We start from the raw sequence: 16,110 nt of genomic DNA, 5'->3' as shown, positions 1-16,110 counted from the left end.
CTTCTAAACTAAAAATATTTTGTTAAGACATGATGAACAAATAATGTGCATAATTTTAAGATCTATCATTTGACATCATTAAAAAGGGGCTGGCCCCTCAAATTAGGGATCGAGGGAGCTTGAAAGTTTTTGCTCTATAACTCAAAATCGGTAAATATTTCGATATGATTATCGATATGAAATGGGTATTTTAACATCTTATTGATCTCATGAAAACGTTATTTTTTTGAAATCATGTGTTATTAGATGAGCAGAAAACTTTATAGTCCTTGTACAGGTAAGTGATTTTATACGGCATGTGAAAAGAATTCTATATACTGTAAAAGCACAAATATTCGTGGGGGATTAAATTTCGTTTATTTCGTTGTTAACAAAATTCAACGAAATTAAATCCCAAACGAAATTTTATATGACTATATATTGAATAGGGTTAGTTTTTAAAACAACGCAATTAAATGCACACGAAATTATTTTTCATGAAAAACAACGAAATTTTATGCCCACGAAAATTTGTGCTTCTACAGTATGCGTATGCGTATAACACGTATAACTGAAATAAACTGGATAAGAATGATATCCCTAGCTAAATTGAATGTTAAACTTAAGATAATTCACTGTCATTCAATTCATGCATCGTGGAATTTTCCTCGGACCCTGATTGTTTTGTGTGTACAATTTGCGTGTTTTGTGTATACAGTTATCGCATGGTTATGAAACCCGTTTATCGATCGCGCATTGACCTGTATACATTCGTGAGGTCAACATTACCGCTCTTTGATTTTTACTAGAGTCCTAGATTTAAAATCAAGAAAATATGTCATTTGCGCTAATCGTAAGAATATTTCTATACACGAATATAAAGGTTTTCTTGAACATGATTTAAAAGTGTTGAATGTCGGATTCTATTCTTTGACGATTACGCGCGCTTTTCTCATCTGCTGAGGTATCTATGGACGAGTTCATCGATTACACTGAAAGGTGACACAGGATGACCTATCGATAAGTCTGCCAAATTTGAAAGTGATTTTAATTGCACATGTACATAAATTAATGTTAAATCCTACCCTTGTGAAGTCCATTATAGTTTATTTAAAAAATTGGGGATATCAATACTGCAACTTGTTTTTGATTTGTACGGATGGTCTATTATTGGAGTATGTAGTACGAGGATTTTTTTAGGCCCCGTCTCCCCCTCCACTTTGAAGTACATGTGTAATTGCAATCGTTACATGTATACGGGCCTATATCAAGTTATTCTAATTGCTTTATGTCAGAAAAATTTGCGATGTTGTTTAAATTAGAAAATACAAATAAACATGTAAGTGGAAGTGACGTTTCCAATTCTCATGAAAATCGAAAATTAAATGAAGCAACTTTGAGTTTTGCATTAATTGCTACATAACTTATAATTGTATTGTACCGAATGTATTTCTTTTATTTCCTCGAATAAAAAGAATATCACTATGACACGATTTTACGGGTACATAATTGTAACTAAATACATTCCGAGCTTTCAGAATACGAGAGAAAAAAATGAATAATTAGAAATTTTTTAACAAATGCAAAATTGTTTCTGAGAAAGCCATGTAGTTGCATACAAATATTCCAGGCCATTCTTTCGTGTTTATTGGACTAAAAGAGATTATTAAATTTCCTCTCATCGCGGTGGATACGTAACCCCCTTCCCTCAAATGATACAATGAATGTCAATTGTTTAGTTTGTTCACGTACTACAGGTCAGGACTGGTGTTGAATTATAATGTTAACCAATAATCATATGCGACATTTTTTTAATCGCAGGTCGTCAATTAAATGAAAAAAAGATTGATATGCGACACTAAACTTTCCTATATATAAAACGTTTTAATTTCTAAAAGTTATGCCGATTAGAGTGTTCAATCGAGCATCGAAGTGTGTACATGTACTACATATATTAGTTTCTTTGGGTAAGGGGAAGTACCAGTTTTTGCTGCATTTGATTTCCGGAATTCTGCATTGCATTTGCGACAATTAATAATTTCATTTCTAACATTCTTTATTTTCATTATGGATATTTCTGGATTTCTATATTTCTGGCAATTTAAAGATTACAAAGAAGATGGAATCATTATTTTAATAGAATATATTTGGTTAAAGTAACACAAGTGAACTTGTGATGAAAATTTATTAAACGAAAGTCAAGCAATAAAAAGTTAAAGTTTGTATTTTGAAAAATAAATCAAATTAAGTCACAGAAAACAAAGACATGTTGTAAAGCTCACACACAGACACACACAAACGTTTTGGTAACTCGGAATAGTTCAGAGTAAAACTATATTTTTTTGATGACGGAATGTCCAGTACATCTAATGTTCACGTCCGGGATAGTCCACGGCGGATCTAAAAACTGACTCTCTCACACAACATACGGGATTCACTCAAATTTCAATTAACACATTTACGCAATTTGTATCATACATACAAGTCAGACGCTCTTTGATGTAGAGGATTAACATTAATTTCTTAGATAAATACTGAGTGACAAATTTCTTTTTACTATTTAAACTCAAATTGATACTGTAGGTAAATAATTTAAGCATATGTCAAAAATAAGCATTAAAAATAATTCTTTTCACAAAATTAAATTCTGTTTAAACAATATAAATCACTAGCAGCGCAAAGACAGACTTTTAAAAAAAATCAGAGGTGGTACCTTGAAGGCGAATTTAATCCTTTTATGACACCACCTACCCCGTAATGAGACAGTTGTGTATATGTTCTCATCGAAATGACCGGTCTCCGCGTCTTGAAACTCCAACGTACATGTATTGCATGTACTTGAATAATATGTATTAATAAGTCTTTAAGGAAATCTCATGTAGGAAACCTGATTTATATTCTAATATTTTCTAATTAGGGTCTTCCGTCTTCAGCGGAAGACCCTTCTATTATTCTTCGGTTTCTTTTTTACCTTTATTATTTTTATTCTTTTTTCTTCTTACAAAATTTGTGCAGAAGATTTCTCGGAGATGGCTCGTTCGATTTGCTTCAAATTTTCACAGTCGATGCGTTGTCATCTGAAGTTAATTCCGGCAAATTATTTTTTGGAAATTCACTTCCGGTCGGGAGTTATCGCCCTTTGATCAAAATTTGGAGGACCTCCTTGTCTGTGATGGAACTCAAAAACGGCTCAAGTTAGAAAGCTGAAATTTTTAGTGATGATAGAGGACATGTTGCCACGTTGCAACATGGTCAGGATATTTTCCGGAAGTGCTTAGTATGGAAGCTCGGTAGGGGTCAAAATTTAGGACACGTTTTATGAGCGGTTTTTTGAGACATTTTGTATCATATCTTTTAAAATATGAATATTTTGTTAAAAGATACTGAACAACATTTATGCAAAATATCAAGATCTTTAATATGATATCAAGAAAATTTGCTGACTCATCAAATTAAGGGCTGAAAGGGGCCAACAGTTTTTATTCAATAACTCTTTTAAAGTCAATATTTTGTTATACATTACTGAAGCAAAGATGTTAATATCAACCATCTACAACTTTATATAATGATTCTTATGTCATATGGTACATAATTAGGGGCCACAAGGGGCCAGAATGCTAAATCTTTGATGCTTTATATCTCGAAATGGAGAAATATTTTGATAAGCAATATTGAACAAAAGATGTTTAAAATAATGTTCTGAACAATAAGCTACCTTTCATTTTTTGCTAAACGGCCCCATTAAGGAGTTAAAGGGTTGGCCCCTAAATATTTCTTTTGCTTATAGCTCAAAAACAAAAAGGAATTTCTAAACAGTTGTTGAACACAAAATGTTCAAAATCTTAAGAGCTTTAAGATGAGATCCTGAAAAAGGGGCTGGGCACTCAAATAAGGGGCCAAGAGGGGCCAAAAGTCTTCAATCGATAACTCTTTATCAGTTAATATTTTGTAATACATTACTGAAGCAAAGATGTTCATGTCAACCATCTACATCTAAATATTATGATTGTTATGTCGTATGGTACATATTTAGGGGCCACAAAGGGCCAGAATGCTAAATCTTAGATGCTTTATATCTCGAAATCGAGAAATATTTTGATAAGCAATATTGAACAAAAGATGTTCGAAATAATGTTTTGAACAATATGCTACCTTTCATTTTTTGCTAAACGGCCCCATGAGGGAGTTGAAGGGTTGGCCCTTAAATATTTCTTTTGCTTATAGCTCAAAAACAAAAAGGAATTTCTAAACAGTTGTTGAACACAAAATGTTCAAAATCTTAAGAGCTTTAAGATGAGATCCTAAAAAAGGGGCTGAGCACTCAAATTAGGGACCAAGAGGGGCCAAAAGTCTTCAATCGATAACTCTTTATCAGTTAATATTTTGTTATACATTACTGAAGCAAAGATGTTCATGTCAACCATCTACATCTAAATATTATGCTTGTTATGTCGTATGGTACATATTTAGGGGCCACAAGGGGCCAGAATGCTAAATCTTAGATGCTTTATATCTCGAAATGGAGAAATATTTTGATAAGCAATATTGAACAAAAGATGTTCAAAATCATGTTCTGAACAATATGCTATCTTTCATTTTTTGCTAAACGGTCCCATTAAGGAGTTGAATGGTTGGCCTCTAAATATTTCTTTTGCTTATAGCTCAAAAACAAAAAGGAATTTCTAAACAGTTGTTGAACACAAAATGTTCAAAATCTTAAGAGCTTTAAGATGAGATCCTGAAAAAGGGGCTGGGCACTCAAATTAGGGGCCAAGAGGGGCCAAAAGTCTTCAATCGATAACTCTTTATCAGTTAATATTTTGTAATACATTACTAAAGCAAAAATGTTCATCTTAACCATCTACATCTAAATATGATAAATTTTATGTCGTATGGTTCATAATTAGGGGCCACAAGGGGCCAGAATGCTAAATCTTTGATGCTTTATATCTCCAAAGGGAGAAATATTTTGATAAGCAATATTGAACAAAAGATGTTTAAAATAATGTTCTGAACAATATCCTACCTTTCATATTTTGCTAAACGGCCCCATTAAGGAGTTAAAGGGTTGGCCCCTAAATATTTCTTTTGCTTATAGCTCAAAAACGAAAAGGAATTTCTAAACAGTTGTTGAACACAAAATGTTCAAAATCTTAAGAGCTTTAAGATGAGTTCCTGAAAAGGGGGCTGTGCACTCAAATTAGGGGCCAAGAGGGGCCAAAAGTCTTCAATCGATAACTCTTTATCAGTTAATATTTTGTAATACATTACTAAAGCAAAAATGTTTATCTTAACCATCTACATCTAAATATTATAAATTTTATGTCGTATGGGTCATAATTAGGGGCCACAAGGGGCCAGACTGCTAAATCTTTGATGCTTTATATCTCCAAAGGGAGAAATATTTTGATAAGCAATATTGAACAAAATATGTTCAAAATAATATTCTGAACAATATGCTACCTTTCATGTTTTGCTAAACGGCCCCATTAGGGAGTTAAAGGGTTGGCCCTTAAATATTTCTTTTGCTAATAGCTCAAAAATGAAAAGGAATTTCTTAACAGTTGTTGAACACATAATGTTCAAAATCTTAAGAACTTTAAGATGAGATCCTGAAAAAGGGGCTACGCACTCAAATAAGGGGCCAAGAGGGGCCAAAAGTCTTCAATCGATAACTCTTTATCAGTTAATATTTTGTTATACATTACTGAAGCAAAGATGTTCATGTCAACCATCTACATCTAAATATTATGACTGTTATGTCGTATGGTACATATTTAGGGGCCAAAAGGGGCCAGAATCCTAAATCTTAGATGCTTTATATCTCGAAATGGAGAAATATTTTGTTAAGCAATATTGAACAAAAGATGTTCAAAATAATGTTCTGAACAATATGCTACCTTTCATTTTTTGCTAAATAGCCCCATTAGGGAGTTGAAGGGTTGGCCCCTAAATATTTCTTTTCCTAATAGCTCAAAAACAAAAAGGAATTTCTAAACAGTTGCTGAACAAAAAATGTTCAAAATCTTAAGATCTTTATGATGAGATCCTGAAAAAGGGGCTACGCACTCAAATTAGGGGCCAAGAGGGGCCAAAAGTCTTCGATCCATAATTCTTTATCAGTTTATATTTTGTTATACATTACTGAAGCAAAGATGTTCATGTCAACCATCTACAACTATATATTATGATTTTCATGTCGCATGGTACATAATTAGGGGCCATAAGGGGCCAGAATGCTAAATCTTTGATGCTTTGATGATATCTTGAAAGGGAGAAATATTTTGATAAGCAATATTGAACAAAAGATGTTCAAAATAATGTTCTGAACAATATGCAACCTTACATTTTTTGCTTAACGTCCCCATTAGGGTGTTGAAGGGTTGGCCCCTTAAATATTTCTTTTGCTAATACTAGTATCTCAAAAACGAAAAATAATTTCTGAATAGTTATTGAACAAAAAATCTTCAAAATCTTAAGAGCTTTAAGATGATATGAATAAAGAGGGCTGATTCCTAAAATCAGTGGCCGATAGGGGCAAAAGGCCGATTTTTAAAAGTCTTTAATGTTCAATGTCTTTTTACAGATTGTGGTAAATCATTATTTTAGAATGAAAATCGCAATCAAAATGTTATCTCATCTCATCAAGAATTGGACGGAAGACCCACTCGTTGCTCGCAACGAGATCTCATCTAGTTTCTTTTTATTATTCGTATTTCTCAATTTATCATGTTCAAATTTCATGTATTTATTTTTTAGGGAACATTAAACCTTATTTGTCAGCCAGTCTGTCCATCTGTCACGAGAACTTTAAACTTGATAATAACTATTGAATGAGTTGAAATAGGACTTTGATATTTCACAAGTGCATCATTTGTGACATCTGATTTTCAAATATACTGTCACAGTGATTTTTGACCCTGTGACCTTGATCTTGGAGCTTGACCTACTTAAAAAAATAACATTACTTTAAATTGACCAGAACTTTTGAAAGCTTCCATTTTATAAAAATGTAATAACTGTGACAATGCCTTTCAAACTTCACTGATTTTTTTACCCTTTGACCTTTTCAAAAACATTAACAATACTCATACCTTTTGAATGAGAAGAGATAGGGCTTTTATTTTACCCCGGTGTATTACCTAAGACAACTCTTTTCTAAATACACTGACTTTTGACAACTTGACCTTGAGGCTCGATCATAACTTTTTAATGAGAGGAGATAGAACTTTCATATTACACAAATATCACATGTACGTAACCTGTGATAAAATCATTTCAAATACTTGTATATCATGAACTTTGACCTTGAAGTTTATCCGGCTTTTCCAAAATTTAAACATTGCTTAAAATTTACCATAACTTTTTACACATGCATATTAGCTGTGACAAAGCCTATCTAAAAAAAAAAAGGTATGGCTTAAATCATGCAGAGTGTGTTATGGCCTTGAATCAAGGTCATTTAGGATAAGATATTTTGGCTGGATGCATTGTTTGAAAAAACATGTGTGAATTTGTCAATACGGTAGCACACAAATGGGATATGCTCATCATCAGCGTGTGTCATGGTGTCCTTCTTTTAATAGTAAAACATAATAAGATGATATCTACCCTTAAAAGATTGCTTTAACATTAGAACGTGGCATGACCTTGACTCAAGGTCATTTCTCTGTCCGCAGCTCCGACGGAAGACCTACTCGTTTCTTTGCAACGAGCTCGGCTCTAGTTAAGTTAACAATAGAAAAAAATGTCTAAGTAGGATAACGTCCTCAAATTGTTCATTCTGTGAGAGAAAAAACTTCGGGCCTCGAACAGTTCTTTCTCTCAAAGTTTTCGGACTTCCACCCTTAAATAAACACAAAATGAGTAAATCAATTTCCATGATTTTGCATTTCTTTTATGCTCTGTCTTTTTAAATTTATGGATCAGGTTCTCGCAGAAACTTTTCACTTGGACTTTATGAAGTCATTTGAGCATCTAAAAACAAAAAAATAATGATTGAATAAAATTATAGATATAAAATTTGTCTCTTTATCATAAAATTAGCCCTTTGTCGAACATTTTCAACTTTTTCAACTTACTTATCATTTGCAGGCCTCTTTGATTTTCTTGGTGGGGCTGTTGGGGTTTCCCTATCTTCAGCGGTTGTTCGTACTTGTTCAGCTACTCTAAAATCGAGCCAATTGAATGAATAAATTAGTATGTCGAGATATTTTGACTTTCAAAGTAAATATCAATAAACATTAAAGTTCCATAATTTTTAAACCAGATACAAAATGGATACAAACAAGATTTGTCAAACGCCACAAAATTATTCATTAAAAAACGTCTACAATATATACAATATATAGTCATGCAGGAGAGGGAGTGTTGCCAAAGTCTATCTTAATTATATTGTATTATATACTACAGCTATTATTGATGTCGAGCAACGTACAACCACGAATATTGGTGGATCTTTATGAAGTTTGTCCATTTTTTGTAATGTTAAATGCCTGTATTCTTTGTAAACCCCTCACAACGATGTTCGAGGGGATAAAATAAATTTTAACTGTGTGTGTTTGTTTGGGAGTTAATTATGTTCGAAATGGAAGTGACTTAATTTCCATCGGAATTGATGTCTAATGCTGCCTTGATTTATACGAGGACTGTTCAATAAATAGTGTCCTCAGTGCTCGGAAAGAAACAAAGAACGCTTTTCAATGATTTACGAGGGGGTATCAAAAAGTTCGTAGACTAGCGCCATAAAATTAAAACCGCTTTAGGCACATCAATGAATTCTTAAATATCTAGTAAGCATGATATTTTCTGTCTATAGAATAAACCTCAAATCATAAATTTTATTTTGTAATAAATTAGTTATGTTTTTGTTAGCAATGTTATGTCCAGTTGGCGTAACCTCGAACTCTACGTTTTTTTCGACCTAAGTGTAACTGAGGAAAACTCTTTTGATATGAACATTTGACATCCAAAATCCCGTTAATTCAGACATGTGTTAGGATACTATTGTTCCATAAAATATGAATTTTTTCCTCATCCTAGAAGTTCTATGAAAATTTATCATAAATTTTACATGGAGTGTTCAAACAAATATGTCCTTGAAAATGACGTCAAAAAGGGGGAGAGGTTTACTTTTTCAACATTCTATAAATTTTTGCCAATGAAAAAACTGGTTTCGACCTAGGAAATGTTTTAACTGGCTACGGAGAAATAAAATGCATTTAGAGTACTTGTTTTTTAATGCCAAGAGAATGAGAGAGAAAAGGGATGCACACGTAATGCCGATGTGTAATCAAGGTGCAAAAAATCAATCACGAAATGACGTAGATCATGTATAAATTAATCTCCAAGAAGCAAAATATGTTTGTACATTCAAGCGAGGATCTTTCCCAAAGTATAAATCAATTTGCAAAATTATATGTATTGAAAGCCACTGTTAATGACATTGTAAAATCATATTAATAAGATGAATTTAAGTCCTTATTTAACTCCAGGGAATCTCATGAAAATAAGTGTGTGAAGTAGAGAAAGCGGACATTGAAAAACAATGACGTAGTGGGACGTCACGAAACTAAACGGCGACGGCGCCAGGTGATCATATAATATCGTTTTTATTCTATGATAATTCGGCAGTTAATGAACGCATCAAGCTAAAATTTTCAAGATGTTTTCATTTTTTGTTGTTTTATGTTCCTTATAAATTCTGAAAGCACAGACTACATAGTATTAATTTTATAGCCTCAGCCCACGAACTTTTTGATAACCCCTCGTAGTCTTAATGGTTCACTTAAATGTTCTCTTTTAATCAAAACACATGTCCGTAACATTTTCATCCAATTTCGAATTGTTTTTAAAACACGTTTTTAATTGTGCCCCTTCGTATACTGGAATATTGCAGATCCTTTTATTTCCTTGACTTGTTTCTTTTTGAAAGGTGTTTTTTCTCAAGTTTGGAAAATGAAACATGTGAAAAGGTTACAGATCTGGTGAAAATTGCTGATGTGACAAAACATTAACTTTCCTATTATCCCTCTACTCTGTGTGGCGTGTGGGTTTGGACGCTGTCATTAAGAAATTTAATGTAGTTTTTTCTCAGACCTTTGCTGCTTTGTCAAGTGCATCTTATTGTAAATTTGTTAAGCGGGTTTAAAGCAATGGATTCAACTTTCATTATCTGTTCGAATTTCAAACAAACGCGGAGACTACAATTTTTGATTTTTTGAAAGTAATTGTTTAGATATTCTTACACGCTTTCGTTCTCACTCATTTTTCAAAACATAGGGTGACTATTGAGTACTAAGCTCATTTACTGTCCAATGTTTCTTTAAAACAGTGTGAACCTCCCCGAAAATGATTCCTATCAAATTTCCTATTTGTTTTAAAGTCAATTAAACGTCATCAGTGATAACATTTTAAATTTTGGCAAACAGTACATTGGTTGTTGAAAAGCATTTTTGATGCTCATTAAACCATTTATGTTCGAATTCATTGAAATCCACCTACACATGTGTCTATAAAAACAGACATTGATTGCTGTAAATTTCACATATTTCAGTGAAAATTTCTTTGGTATTCTTAGTATTTATACAGAAGCTTTAATGAAGAGTTTATTTTCAGTCTAGTACTGATTCTAATGCAGTGTCCTGAAAAGCCCTTGTTTTCCAGCTTCTCATATTGAAACTCTGTAATAAAAAGTGGTCAAATAAACTGTTATCAATTCATTAAAGATTCAATCAATAGAGAAACTCAAGCTTAATGTCAAATGATTTCTATGTTGTATGTCATAGAGTTCAGTACATTATTTATTGAACAACCCTCGTAGATATCCACTTTGCAAATTTATCCTCCGCCTTGCAGTGTCCTTGTTTTAACACCCTGTGAAGAAACCATTTCATCTCAGTGTTCAAAACTTTGAAATTATATAATACTCTTGTTTAACCAAGTCTAAAAACATAGGTATAATATGTGTTTGAAACAGAAAACAAAAAGTTATCACCTGAATTTCGTAAGATGTTCCATAATACATGTACTCACTTTGTTTCATCATTCTTGTAAGGAGCATTTTTTGGCATTTCCGGTGCTCGCTTTGTCTTTGAAGATGGTCTTTCTACAATATCAAACATTTTGATTTTGAAGCAAATCCATTCATTATATTTTTCCTCTCAATACGTTTTAGACAAAAGCTGAAATATGTTTGCTATATTGTAAAGATCTTTTATTTCTTTATCATCCTCATTTTTATGGTCTCCTTTTTTTCTTAAAAACATTCTGATTATCTAAATTCCCCATATTGCGCTTTAATTAGGGAATAACTATCTTGTAATTTGGTATTTGCGACCGTTAATGCTGATTTAACGGTCGCAAACTGAGATTTACCGTCGACGCGTAAGCGGAGCCGGTAAAACGGATGTTTGCGACCGTTAAATCAGCCTTAACGGTCGCAAATACCAAATTAGAAGATTAGTTATTCCCATTCTAATGCAATCCATGCATTTTGTTTGTTGTTTACGTCTTATTTTGATGAATTCTGTTACATGAAATACGTCACGGAGCATTGTGTTTTTGCGTCGCTCTATTATGACGTCACAATGAAAAAGCTTTCACGCTCGTTAATGCTCGTTTTACTGCTTCAAACATCAGTGCATTAGCCAATGAAAAAGTGTTTTACAAAACAATTGCATTAGAATATCCTTTTTTTTATTTGAGCAACGTTGTATTGAATCTGTTTGACATTTTTAATTAAATGTTTAAAACATTTTATAACCACTGATTTGTCCACGGATTTTTCCGCTTGCTCGATCATGACGGCGAGTATGACCGTTATGCAAGGGATGCGTGCTCCTCCATGGTACCTGATCACATCTCTGATGGAGGTTCGTCCGCTCACGGCGTGTATTGTTTTAATGGACCTTTGAGCTTGGATTTCGTTTGTTGCTATATTTCTTGTAAAACTTTGACCCCCTTCTATGGCCCAATTCCCTCCCTCACCTCCCCCGCTAGGTTTGGGGTTGATGTGTTAAATAATTTTGAATCTTTGCTATCTGAAAATGCTTCCATATTAATTAAGACTAATCAGGGTTGTCCGGTTTTTTGGGAAAATATTTTTGAATGATTTTTGTTACTGTATACCTGTATTCTCAAGTACTGAATGGTCATCCTTAATTGTAATTCCAATTTACCCCGAGAAAATATTGTTTTAACAATCAAATCAACATTTTATAGTTGCTTTTTTAAGTGTCATCTTTCCTAGACCAGAATCGAATTTTAAAAACTGACTTCAAATTATGTCAATTTGATTATCATTTCTCTATAAAAAGAGTTCGAGGGCCTCAAAATTAAACGTAAAAGATCAGTAGCTTTCAGCTCAGGTGACCCAAAAAGCAAAGAAAATTCCTTTTTGTTTAGATTGACTTTATGACATTTTGTTTTGTAAATTAATGTTCATGTTTCCATAAAAATTGAAATAAATTGGTGTTCTTTTAAACGTACGAAGAATATTTACCATTACTATTAAGCAGGGCTGTTAAAATGTGGTTAAAATATCTTATTTGACTTAATTTTCGTATACATATGTATATTCGTGTCACTAAGTAGAGGTATGGGTTTTATAATTCTTTATGATGAAAGTTTATGAAAAGAAAATGATCGGTTACTCAAATGCTTACGTTTGATGTTTCTGTCTGCTGTAAGAAGATCAGTTTCCTCTTCAGTTTCATCTATTTAAAGCATAGACAACTTAAAAGTATGCTTATAAGTCTGCAATTCATATAACACTTATAAGCATTTTTTATTCTTCTTAGATATACATGTAACTAGAATTCTATATCAATGTCGCATAAATTTTGGTAGAAGCCACTCGTTCTTAATTGATGTACACACCTTACATTTTATTATTCTTTAGTATTTTTGGAAAATTTTCGTTTTTTTTTTCTCTGACAGATCTAGAGGAATAAGAATTATATTCCTGAAAACAATAAGCAAAAATAAAGTGCAATAAAGGCTCAATATCGGGGCTAAATTCATGAAAATATATATATATATATATATATATATATATATATATATATATATATATATATATATATATATATATATATATATATATATATATATATATATAAGAGTTGTTGTAATTTGTGCTTTATAAATAAAATTAATTTCATCACAACATGTATTGGTAACAATCCTCTAAAAACTAATGTCCAAATAACTGTATCTCACTTCCATTCTCAATGACCGTGTAGTGTAGGGCAGCGTTGTGAGAATTCCATCGGCATCGAAAGCAAGTTTTTTAACTTGCCTAGATAGCCGAGCGGTCTAACGCGCTGTTCTGCACTGCTAGGAGACAGATTCCGTAGGTCGAGAGTTCAACCCCGGGCTGGGGCGGAAGTGAGTATCCTTGTAAAAGTGAATTTCTCTGTGCTTTCTATATTAATATTTCTTCACTTAGGGCAGTTATATTAGTTTAAGAGTTGTTGTAATTTGTGCTTTATAAATAAAATTAATTTCATCACAACATGTATTGGTAACAATCCTCTAAAAACTAATGTCCAAATAACTGTATCTCACTTCCATTCTCAATGACCGTGTAGTGTAGGGCAGCGTTGTGAGAATTCCATCGGCATCGAAAGCAAGTTTTTTAACTTGCCTAGATAGCCGAGCGGTCTAACGCGCTGTTCTGCACTGCTAGGAGACAGATTCCGTAGGTCGAGAGTTCAACCCCGGGCTGGGGCGGAAGTGAGTATCCTTGTAAAAGTGAATTTCTCTGTGCTTTCTATATTAATATTTCTTCACTTAGGGCAGTTATATTAGTTTAAGAGTTGTTGTAATTTGTGCTTTATAAATAAAATTAATTTCATCACAACATGTATTGGTAACAATCCTCTAAAAACTAATGTCCAAATAACTGTATCTCACTTCCATTCTCAATGACCGTGTAGTGTAGGGCAGCGTTGTGAGAATTCCATCGGCATCGAAAGCAAGTTTTTTAACTTGCCTAGATAGCCGAGCGGTCTAACGCGCTGTTCTGCACTGCTAGGAGACAGATTCCGTAGGTCGAGAGTTCAACCCCGGGCTGGGGCGGAAGTGAGTATCCTTGTAAAAGTGAATTTCTCTGTGCTTTCTATATTAATATTTCTTCACTTAGGGCAGTTATATTAGTTTAAGAGTTGTTGTAATTTGTGCTTTATAAATAAAATTAATTTCATCACAACATGTATTGGTAACAATCCTCTAAAAATTAATGTCCAAATAACTGTATCTCACTTCCATTCTCAATGACCGTGTAGTGTAGGGCAGCGTTGTGAGAATTCCATCGGCATCGAAAGCAAGTTTTTTAACTTGCCTAGATAGCCGAGCGGTCTAACGCGCTGTTCTGCACTGCTAGGAGACAGATTCCGTAGGTCGAGAGTTCAACCCCGGGCTGGGGCGGAAGTGAGTATCCTTGTAAAAGTGAATTTCTCTGTGCTTTCTATATATATATATATATATATATATATATATATATATATATATATATGAGCAAAAAAACTTTGAGATCTTCTTAAAGCTCCATCCGTAGACCTACAGGATATATGTTAAGTAGATGTAGAGAAATATTGCTTATTGACCGCAACACTTATACCTGTCCCATAAATCCATCTGGGTATAATTTTAACTTTTTTATTCATATGAAATTTTCAAGCTCCCATTGTGATTCCACAATATCCTTTGAATATTATAACATTATTTGATTGATTGATTGGTTATTGCTGAACGTCCATCTCGAGAATGTTTTACTCATATGGAGACGCCACCGTTTGCGGTGGAGAGCTGCAAATTTTGTCATATACTCGGCACTCAGGGCCATTGAGCAGACAAGTATTTTGTTCGTGCCAGGACCTACTGCAAACTTTTTGAATGAATTGAAAACTAATCAGGTTGTTACTTTTTTTTTTCAGAAAAAAATATTCATGATTTTTTCTGTTTATATCTAGGTAAAACTTTGATCTTTATAATTAAATTTAACCCTATCTTAATTACCACACGAGATCACTTTGAAATATAGTTTGTTTTCTTAAGTTTCGTCTTTCCTGGACCAGTGTATTTTTACAAGAAGATTCTAAAAAGTTGAGTCAGATTATCACAAATCTCTACTTGAAAGAAGGCGGGGATCGACATTTGAATAGATTTGATTTGACCTGTGAGAAGTTAAGCTGGCCCAGTGGTTCTGGAGAAGATACCAACATATGAAGATCTTATGAAAAGACGGTCAGAAAAACGGAAGACAGGAAGGAGACATACGCCATATGATAAAAATACAATGAACTCTCAGCTTAGGTGACCCAAAAGACGAATGCCCCCGTAAACGAAGTTTCGGGGGTATATATTTTTTGTCGTTTCCGTCCGTCTGTCTAGCTGTCTGTCTGTGTGTCTGTATAGCTGTTTAGCTGTTTGTTTGTCCGCAAAAACTTAATCCTTGCCCAAAACTTTTGATTTAGTGGAGCTATGATATTCATATTTCACATGTGTTTTCCTTGTGACAAGACCTTTCTTTGGGTACCATCCAATTTGACCTTTTGACCTTGACGTTTGATCCACTTTTGCACAAAGACTTTTAACTAATTTCTAAACGGTAGATACTAGGAATTTCATATTTTAAATATCAATTTTTTTGCATGTCCTTTCAATTGAAACCAACGATTTTGACCTTTTGACCTTGACCTTGAATATTTCCCTAATTACGAAAAAAACTTTAACCTTAGCTATGACGTTTGAACGTTAAGGACAAGGGCTTTTATACTTCAAATATGTAATCTTTGTGAGAAGACCTTTCATTGGATACCAACAACTTTAATTGGAGTTTGACCTACTTTTTAATAACTTTAACCTTGGTCAAACGGTAAGGGCCAGCGCTTTCATACTTCCCATCTGTAATCTTTGAGACAAGGCGTTTCTTTAGGAACCAACAACCATGACCCTTTGACCTTGACCCCGGAGTTTATCCTACCTTTACAAATGTAAACTTGGTCACAACCCTTGAACAGGTGGTGCTAGGGTTTTATATTTCACATTTGTATTTCTTGTGAAAAGGCCTTATATTAGGTACTAACATATCTGATCTGCATTTGAGAAAGCTTAACCTTCGCTATG

General features: G+C 33.3%; 1 protein-coding gene across 1 annotated transcript in view; it reads right to left on the bottom strand.

Annotated features, from left to right (window-relative positions):
- Positions 1-2,562: 2,562 nt before the first annotated feature.
- Positions 2,563-16,110, bottom strand: part of LOC134280013 (uncharacterized) — a 39,517-nt gene continuing 25,969 nt past the window's right edge. Inside the window, exons 10-14 of the mRNA XM_062762442.1 lie at positions 12,645-12,695; positions 11,014-11,086; positions 8,061-8,147; positions 6,662-7,956; positions 2,563-2,878 (exon numbers count right to left, since the gene is read on the bottom strand). Of these exons, the coding sequence (XP_062618426.1) occupies positions 7,926-7,956; positions 8,061-8,147; positions 11,014-11,086; positions 12,645-12,695 (242 nt within the window). The 3' untranslated portion in view covers positions 2,563-2,878; positions 6,662-7,925. The remainder of the gene's footprint in view (positions 2,879-6,661; positions 7,957-8,060; positions 8,148-11,013; positions 11,087-12,644; positions 12,696-16,110) is intronic.

The sequence above is a fragment of the Saccostrea cucullata genome, unplaced genomic scaffold, assembly GCF_032062105.1.
Source record: "Saccostrea cucullata isolate Sc308-1 unplaced genomic scaffold, CSIRO_AGI_Scuc_v1 ctg152, whole genome shotgun sequence".
NCBI classification, from domain to species: Eukaryota; Metazoa; Mollusca; class Bivalvia; order Ostreida; family Ostreidae; genus Saccostrea; species Saccostrea cuccullata.
Note: the sequence above shows the minus strand (reverse complement) of the source record. Positions and strands in the feature narration are given on the sequence as shown.